The 9,688-nt window shown below is 51.5% G+C and overlaps 1 protein-coding gene across 1 annotated transcript; it reads right to left on the reverse strand.

The window, feature by feature from the left end:
- Positions 1-17: 17 nt before the first annotated feature.
- On the reverse strand, positions 18-9,080 carry KRP23_10724 (Titin; the record flags this gene model as incomplete). Its single annotated transcript, XM_067881207.1, has 1 exon — positions 18-9,080. One exon carries the CDS (start codon positions 9,078-9,080, stop codon positions 18-20), a length of 9,063 nt encoding a protein of 3,020 aa, XP_067741475.1.
- Between the last annotated feature and the right edge of the window lie 608 nt (positions 9,081-9,688).

The following is a 9,688-nucleotide window of genomic DNA, read 5'->3' on the forward strand; positions in this document are numbered from 1 at the left end:
CTACGTTACTCGTGTACCTACAGCGGCTGGGCGTACACAAAGTCTCCTGTGACGACGGAACTGTCCAGCAGCACTTGTTGGTCTGGACAGAGCAGGCTTTGCGTATTGGCGCGCTTGCAGAAAGCACTCTTCAATCCTTGACTGTTGACTGCGTATACTTGTGCATAGTAGGTTTTGCTGGAGTCCAATCCCGTGAGCAGTACCGTCAACGCAGTAGTGGTTTGCTCTGTAGGGATTCTGAAATCGCTCATCTCAGAATACTGAACGACATATTCTTTGAGGTCGACGCCTCCAAACACCATGTTCGTAGCGCCGACGACAGGGCAGCTCCCCGGAACTTGCAGGGTGCCAGCACAAGGGTAACCATGAGCTGGAATTTGAGGGGCTAACCACGAGATACGAAGCTCGCCTGTAACCAGGGTGGTCTCGATAGCCAGCGAGTTTGGCCTGCCCGGACGAGTTGTAGCTGGCACCATCGACGCCAGCGTCGATATCTGTGGGGTGCCTTTGCCGCCGAGGTTGTTGGCGAAAACACGAACGTAGTAGCTGGTACCGGGTGTCAATAATGTGATAGTGTACGACCGTTGAGTTGCGTCGTTGATCACTGCCGAGGTGCTGGCTGCAACAGCCAAGGAATCAAAACTAGGAGAGAGATCCCACTGAACGACATATCCCGACACAGCGTCTCCGCCATCGTCCAAAGGTGGCGCCCAGCCCACAGTAAGCATTGTTGCACTTGTCACCCCTAGCACCACTTGTGTCGGAGAGCTCGGTGTCGTGTATGGCTGCTGGGAAGCGGGAGAAGATACCTGGAACTGACCAAATCCTTGAGAATTACGGGCACGGACGCGGGCATAGTAGCGCGTACCCTTTGTCAGCGCTGAAATGATGCGTCGATATGGAGCGCTCATTCCTATAGTTAACTGTACGACGGCAGAACTCGGCGATGTGAAGGCTGTATCTGTTGCCCACTGCAATTCATATCCGGTCACGGTATCCCCTCCATCATCACCCGGAGGATTGAACAGGACAACTAACTCCGACACCGTCCACACAGCGAGCGTCACGCCTGTCGGTGCACCAGGAGCTATCATCGGCTTCTGAGGTGCTGCAGCCAACTTGGGCTCGCCGAAGCCTACCTGGTTGTACGCGAAGACACGTACGTAATACAACTGACCCTTGTTCAGTGCCCCGACGTCTGGAATAACGTGGTTGCCCAAACAATTTGATGGCATGACACCAGGCCTGGGGTTGGAGACGACCACATCGTAGGTAGCGGTGCAGCTAGCCAACGCGACAGTGCACGCTAGATTCATATCCACCACTGAAAGGAGGAAGTCTTGTCCGCCATCCAAGAATGTGACCATCCACGTGTAGCCTCCGTCAGCAGCCTGAGTGCTACGAGTGACGTCGATACCTTTCGTGAGCTGCGTAAACTGTTCAAGCTTTGATTGCATCGATCCAGACTTTTCGAGCTGATCAAATGGAAAGATATTACTACTAGTGCAAGTCGGACTAGCACTGGTGCAGAAAACCCCGGATGCCGAAGACGTAACTGAGCTCGCCTCGTCCTTAGCTAATGCCACAGCATTCCACGGTATGGGATCCGATACTTCAACAGCATTCTTCCCCGTGAGCTTCAGCTTAAAGTACCCGTTAGAAATTGAGTCTGTGCCAGTGAGGCGCTTCGATTGAATATTCCAAATCGCTGGTGTTAGTGCCACGGGACACCATTCCTCCTGTTGCTCGCGATCGGTAAACAGCGACGACACGTCGTACTCGACACGATACATCCACACAGGACTGCCTCCATCACTTGCAGGTGCAGTCCAACTAGACAGCAACTGTGTAGATGCACCTGGGTTCACATCGACACTTACGTTCACCGGTGGACCAGGAACTTGCAGTGGCGGTATGATACTCACTGGCGAAGATTGCGTACGCGTGCTAAGCCCTTGCGCGTTCTTGGCTGAGACCGACACTAGATACGACAGTCCTGGTGTCAGGTTCGAAATAGTATAACTTAATGTGCCCGCGTCGAGTGTTTCGTAGTAGCCATATTCGACCGCAGCTTCACCTAGAGTAGCAAGTTGCGCGATCGATTTAGTCGGTGCTGCTTGTTGCCTTACACTCTGAAGCGCAGTAATGCACGAAGCAGGACATGCACTCGTAGCACCCCAAAGGCTGAGCACTCCAGTCGAATCCACAGCATTGTCACCATCCTTGATGCCAACAAAAGCTCCAGTAGGTGTGATCTTGGACGAATCAACAATAAGCGGGGCTAGATTGCCCACATTCGATTCGAACGTGATAGTCCATACTCTTCCAAACCACGGGTTTCCACTTAGCTGCGTCGTCTCCGAGTTCACTGTCACAACGCCAATAGTTGGGAGTGCTTCTAATGCCAGCTTAAAATCTGCTGCACTCACGGTTGCAGACAAGAAATTCGTCCAGGTTGAGCCTTTGTAACTCAAACGGAAGTATCCACCGACAGCTGTGGTAGCGTACGTAACCAGTACTTGGACTTCTTGTTTCCCTGGGAATACGTTCCCTGCTGGCAGAGCAATACCCGGCTGCACTTCAAAGACTCGGCCGAAGACCCCCGACCCTCCAGTAATGGCAAGCGGATCTTGAATAAACTGGATCAGAGGCTGATTGCCAGCATTCTTGTTTGTGTTATCAAAAGTCACCGTCCATTGATAACCTTGCACGATGTTAACAGCGACGCGAGTGACTTTAATGTGCCCCACCGGAATATTAGAGCCCGATATGAGACTCATGAGCGCGAAACGCAAGTTTTCAGCCGTGACGTCCATAGACAACGCAGTCGCCATAGTAACACCACCAAATGCGAGCTTAAACGGAGCTACGGTTGGCTGTGTTACCCACTTCAGCTCAATCGTCTGAATCTCCGGGCGCGAAGCACCACGCCACCATTCTACCTTGTAGCCTGTGACGGGTAATCCTCCGTTATCTGCAGGCTTTTGCCATGCCACAGTCGCCGAGTTGATCGGTGTCGATGAAATAGTCAGCGTACTCACCTTGACATTTGCAGGACCGTTTGGATGCCTTGTTGGCGTCTGAGCTGTTGGGGCGATTGTTGCGCGGCTGTACCCTATCGAGTTGACAGCCTTTACCTGAACGAAATAGCGCGTACCGGTTGATAACCCCGTCACGTAATAAATGCGTGGTCCTCCACTGTAGAGTTCAGGAACCAAGCTCTTAGCTACTTCAGTAGGTGTAGTCTTAGTTGCTGAATCAAATGATGAGACAGTGTCCACGTCGATCCACAAAGATGTTATAGCTGTACCACTCGTTCCCTTTCCGTCCCGAGTTGACAATTGAACCTGCAACTCCAATGTGGAAGCTGAGAACGGGTTCAGGAATACAGACAAGGGAGAATCTGGTACCCGATCCGCCGTTGACGCAGTCAGAGAGTAGCTCCATTGTCGGTTGTTTGGAGGTTCTCCGCTCAATGAAGTCTGCTGTACCGGGACCGAGTTCACGGCCGCGACTCTTACGTAGTAGGTCGTAGTGGCTTCGAGACTGGAGATAACGTAGCGGAACGGCGGCGAAGCTTGGATGGTTGAGCCGGAGATCATACTCGGCGGATATGTGTAATAGTACAGAGCGTCCGACCGTCCATTAAAGTCTACACATGCAGCAGTTTTTACTTTGACAAGCTGATCGCTTACGACGCTGTCCACCTCCAATACGCACGTATCATCAGCGATCGTAAATTTTGTGCTGCCTGTCACTAAATTTGCGAGTGATGCTGAGACTGTTAGCGAAATTCCATCTAACTTTGTTGCACATCTCGCACAAATTTGACGACCATGTTTGAAGGTGGTGGTGGTGTCCCATTGCACAATATACGACGAAATGTTGTTGTTAAAATTCGGGCTAACGTTTGTCGCTCCCAAAGGCGGCGGCGAGAAGAACACCTCGATCTCTTTTCCAGAAACAACCGCAAGGTTAACGTTGGAAGGTGGCCCAGGCACTTGCATTGGCGTAGCAGTAATAGGACCCCCTCCTGGCGCAGCTTCTTTTCCATTAAAATTGTAGGCGTACACTTCGATATTGTACTGCTGACCCATTGTCAGCTTCTTTGTTGTCTGCGTCGGCAAATAGTAGCATTTAGTACACGCACTGCCATAGATTTGAACCACTGAGTCGGCCGGATACAACCGGGGAACCTTGGCCCGTAAGTACCCAAGAGGCGACGCCACGCTCAACATATCCACAGTCCACACGTATCCCTTCGTCCATTCATAAACCGTGACAGAGATTTGGGTCGAACCCTTATACCCGGTTTCACGGCCACTCAAGTCTCCAAGGTACAGCCGCGTGTTGTGCAGCCCTGGTGAACTCCCATCAGTAAGAACAGTGTACCAGTCACCACCAACTCGAATGAAATAGCCCGGAAGTCCGTACGCTGCGGAGTAGAAGTTGCACGTTTCTCCAGCAGAGCACGTCACGAAAATCTCGCCCTCAGTCACATCCACCTTACCTGATAGCGCTTGGTACGATCTGTCACGAGCGACACCCACCGTTTGGATCGTGTCGAGGTCCTCCAGTGCGTATCGTAGCTGGTCCGCGCTGGATTCAGCATTGAGAGGCCGAGTGTACAGGCCCTGGTAGCCCACTTGCAAGGTGCCACTCATGGTGAGCGCAGGGTTGTCGTTGTACACGCCGTCGATAGAGGCGGCCGTATTTGGTGTAATGACGGCGTCAGAATCTGTAGTCCCCTGTGCGATACCTAAACTGATGTCTCCGTACACGCGATGGAATACAATTATGATGTCAGCTGGATTCGCAGTGCTGCACAGCATCGTCTGCGCCGGCACGCTCGACACGCTGATGCTATCCGCTTCGACGCCGATGAATGCCAGTAGCTCTGCTTCTACATCTGCCAGCTTTGCATCAAACTTGATCGTGTCGTCATCCTCTCCCTTATACGTGAACTTGACCGTTCCCTTGGTCGCCGTGCACGAGAAAACGACTATCTCCTTGCGGAAGTTGGTCGTACCAGCTTGAACTTCTCTGACCGACGCTATGGTGTTGGAATCCGGCACCAGTAACGGCAGCGCGCCAGGTTGTGCCGTGAACGTGATTTGGAACTCGGCAGTCACAGCTAACGTTGTCGCTGCCGAACTGATATCGACTGATCCGACGCTAGATAGCTGTTCCAGGGCCGATTCGAGGGTGGCAATGGTACTAGCTCCCGTCGGCCCAGCCGTTAACGTTGTAGTATCCACGCCACGAAATTTCAACGTGAACGTCCCCGCAGCAAGGATCGTCAGCTTTTGAACCGCACTAGCCGTGGGCTGAATCATGTTGCTCGACCACGCAAGACTCGGAGCACTGGTTGTAATGCGCTGCGTCCTGTACAAGACGTCTGCGTCCGTGATAAAGACCTCTGCAGGATTCGCTGTGAACTTGGAAGACGTATCCCACCGAACCTGGTACTTCGTGATAGGACTGCCATTATCCGATGCCGGCGGATCGAAGGAAAGCCACAACTGGTCGCCCACAGCATTCGACCCCTTGGTGACCTCCCGGGTGAACACAACAGCACCTTCACCCGTCAGCATACTTGCATTGCCTTGCAGCAGTGGCAAGTCACCCGAATTCAGGACGTTGTCCAGGAACGTCACCAACCAAGAGTATCCTCCCTCATAACCAGGACCTGAACGCTGCACGCTCACTCTACCAACCACGTCCAGGGCTTCCAGCTTTTCTTGCAACGACGAGCCGTCCGATGTTGATTTTGCCGCCGTCTCTAGCGCATTCCATTTGATCGGTGCCGTCACTGCAGTCAGGTAGGAGAGAGTGAAAGTTCCACTCAGCGCATTGCCCTTCCGTACCTCCCGCACCGATATCCGACTACCCGTTCCTACCAGCGAACTCGTAACGAGTAAGGGAGGAGCATCACCATCGTAGTCTACGAATGTAATTGTCCACGTATATCCAAACTGTGGCGAAGGTGCCGACCGCTTAACTTGCACAGTGTTAATGTCGCCCATGGCTTCAAGCTCGTTTTCGATTTGTGCCGCGTCTGCATTGAACGGAATCGGCGACGACGCTCCGATAAAAAAACTACCGCTGAGAACATTGCCATCAGTGAGGGTATCTGTTTTGCAGACGGTTCCTGCTTTGAAATTCGCGTCCACAGCACAGATGAACTGAGGTAAATTCCCCTCGGACTCTTCGAACGCCACCGTCCAAGTGCAGCCTCCTTGATCGTCCACAAGGGATCGAGTCACCAGCACATTCCCGAAAATTGGCAACCGGTTTAGATCTGTACTAAGTTGAGCAGCGGTGCTGGTGACAGCATCGGCAGCAGCAGCAACAAAGGTATTTCCAGCATCAAAGCCACCCTTGTCCACTATAGATGTCTCGATGGTACCAACTACACCGACTTCTGTCAAAACGTTGTTCTCCTGTGTCTGGAAGTTGGAGCACCCTGTGCTTTTCCCCTCCAGTTTATTCACGGCCGTACGCACGCCATTGCCATGGAAAAAGATGCGGTAGACAAACCCGATTGCTGCTTTATCAGCATATGCCTCCCGGGTAACAAATACGTGGTCAATGTTGGACAGTTCCTCGAGTTTTGTTTTCATGTCATCAGCTGAAGCATCGAACGGGATACAAGCAGTATCTTTTTCCAACCCAAGGTGGTCAAACCCCAGTTTATACGACCCCACCACTAACGGCTTTTCTGCTGTAACGATCACTTCCTGCACCATCGTATCTGTCCCCATCGCCATGTTCGTGTTCATCGCCACAGAGCACCTACTAGCCACGTTCCCCACAGTCGTGAACGAGGGCGTGCACGTCATCGATAAGGTCTCACCAGCAACGCTATTGCCAATAAAAGTGACCTGGAAGACATATCCGTAGCCAAACTCTGGCGAGGCATCGCCATCGCGTGTGACGACGATATCTGTAGCAGCGAGAGCAGAGTTTGCAACTGTGGTCAATTTATCCTTCACCGTTCCTGCGTCAGCGTCCCAGTTAATAGCAGCTGTCACAGCCCCGATTTTCGTGAACGCTCCCGCATTGTCTGATACCTCCCGTTCAAAAAGCAAGGTAAACGTGCCAGTAATGGCAGCATCTGCAGAGATGGTCACTGTCTGCACCGTAGGAACGCGGAAAGCGAATGAACCTGTGATACACGCCCCAGTAGGACATAACTCTGGAGAAGCGTACGTTTGCAGTGTTTGAACTTCTGGTATGCTTGCAGCTTCAGTCGTGATCTCCTGGATCTCAGTGATGTGAGACGCTGCGAGCCGTATTTCTTGAACTTCGCGCTCGTAGAGTGCATACCCCGCATCAATGTTTTGCACGGCCAAAGCTGAGCCACTTGGTTCAATAGAAACTGAGCGGGTAAACGCACCAATGCCGATGTCGGTTAAGGCTGCAACATGAACATGGTAATTGATACCAGCGAGAAGACCAGGAATTACAAACGAGTTGGCCGCAGATCCTGGAATGAAATCATCGAAAATGGTTATGGCTCCTCCAGATAGCGCCGCTATCTGCTTGCCTAGCTTCGGAATATTGCCAAGAGATGATTTGAACTTGATTGTCCACAGATATCCGTTCACTTTGTAAATTTCCAGCTTTTGTTCTGCCGTGCTTGATAAAAATTGAGAGGCCGTCTTTGGATCATTGGGCAATGCGAGTGGAATGGAGCTTGTTGTCAATGTTGCTGCATTTGCGACACCATCTCGTAGCGTTGATACTAAAACGTTGGCTGGCCCAATGTCTGGGGCTGTTGCTGTAACTGCTTGTATGACATCCTTATCGCCCGACACCGACGGGCCACTGAAGTAGATGGTGTAAATGAATCCATGCGGAGCTACACCTGAATTGGTTCGTCGCGTTACCACAATGTCACCGTCATTCACCTTACTCGGGATGGTAAGGGCGTCCTGTAGATCGCTTTCACTCGCATTCCACGGGATGGAAACTGTATTCACTCCTAACACAGTAAGCGTATACTTTGCTGATGCTGCGATATTGTTGCTTGGGTTTGAGATGATGAGCTGCTGTATTTCAAACTGTTCATCCACGACGCTGAACTGTTGAGACATGGTGTAAGCAACGTGCGGTGTATTGGGGGCTTCGCCGTCATAAGGCATTGTCAGAGCGAATTCTCCACTGACGGCACCACCATCCACTAAACTCTCCACAACAATATTTGTAGTTGCAACTGCATTAGCACAAGCCGCGTCACTGCTCTGCACTGCTACTAGCAAAGGAATATTTCCTGTGACGGAATCACCCACGAATGTGATGGTGTAGATAAATCCATTCGGCGACTCAATGAAATCTGTATCGCTTGAGACCAGAACATCACCAGCGCTACCAGACGTGAGTCCGACAAGTGCAGCCGCAACATCACTTGCTGCTGCATTAAACGCAAGACAAGATGAGGACTGGCTTCCGAGTTCGATCTCGTAAGCGCCAGTCACCCTAGTATCCAAAACATTTACTATTTGACGCTCACTGCTACCGCCAAGCTCGACCATTTCCACGGAGACCTTGCGCACACTTCCTCCAGTTTGCTTCACAACCGAACAGACTGGATCAGCGGGATTATCGGCATGCTTTAGCGATAGGGTCTTCACGTACGGAGTGGCTTTGTAATCTAGAAAGAAAATATCGTACACAAAACCTGCAGACCCTTGACGGACGGTCTCCATGGTCAGTGCCGGGTAAATGTCCTTCATCGCCCCTGCAGAGCAAGCCCCTCTGCCTACATTTCCAATTTCGAGTTGAGGAACATCTCCGATTACGCTGCTAAAGCCTCCGCTGATCGGGCCTCGGAAATGGACGAGGTATTCGTATCCATAGCCCCATGTAGCTTGGCCGTCCCCTTCTCGGGTAACATTAATGTGATCCACACCGACGGCTTTCAAGGCACCCAAGCTATTCAGCTTATTGAGTTCTACTTCAAGATCGCCCGCCGAAATCCCATACTTCAAGCATGTTGTGGCCGCAGTCTGGCCGTTGAGGGTGAATTGTACTTGGAACAGACTGCCCGTACCCGTAACCTCTGTATTGGCGGTCATGCGTAGACGTTGTAGCTCCGTTTGACTGGTTCCACTTCCGGTTCTTGTCACAATCAGATTAGTATTCAAGGTTTTCTCAAGAGCAGTTTCCACGTCGGCGGCTGAAGCCCCCCATTTGATGCATCCTGTATAATCTATAGTGTTGAGAGATAGTTTGTAGTATCCCTGGGAATCTTCCACTTGTCCAGAATCCGTTGCCAGTATCAAACGTTGGTGTGGCAGCTTACCACCGTGAGTGACAACTCCAATATCAGCAGTAACCGTACCAATCCCAGCGCAGCCATAGAACTTCAGGGGTGCCACATCACCTGCCACTGAATTACCAAGAAAGTAGACAGAGTATACATAACCTTTGCGGGTGGAGGTAGTTATCGGCCCCACTCGAGAAACCACGACGTCTTCCGTCTTGGCGGTATTATCGAACGCATACAATAGCCCAAACAATGCGGCCTGAACATTCGTAGCTTCATCGTTGAATTGAAGGCACGCAGTAGCAGGTTTAGTTACGCCGCCTCGCGTCATTTCGAGCTTGAAAGTGTTAGGAATGTATGCTGATGTCCATGAACCAAGTAGATTAGTCACAGCAATCGTTTGGATTTCGTGACCTG

Source organism: Phytophthora ramorum (genome assembly GCF_020800215.1).
Source record: "Phytophthora ramorum isolate Pr-102 chromosome Unknown Phyram_PR-102_s0010, whole genome shotgun sequence".
In the NCBI taxonomy this organism is placed as follows: Eukaryota; Oomycota; class Peronosporomycetes; order Peronosporales; family Peronosporaceae; genus Phytophthora; species Phytophthora ramorum.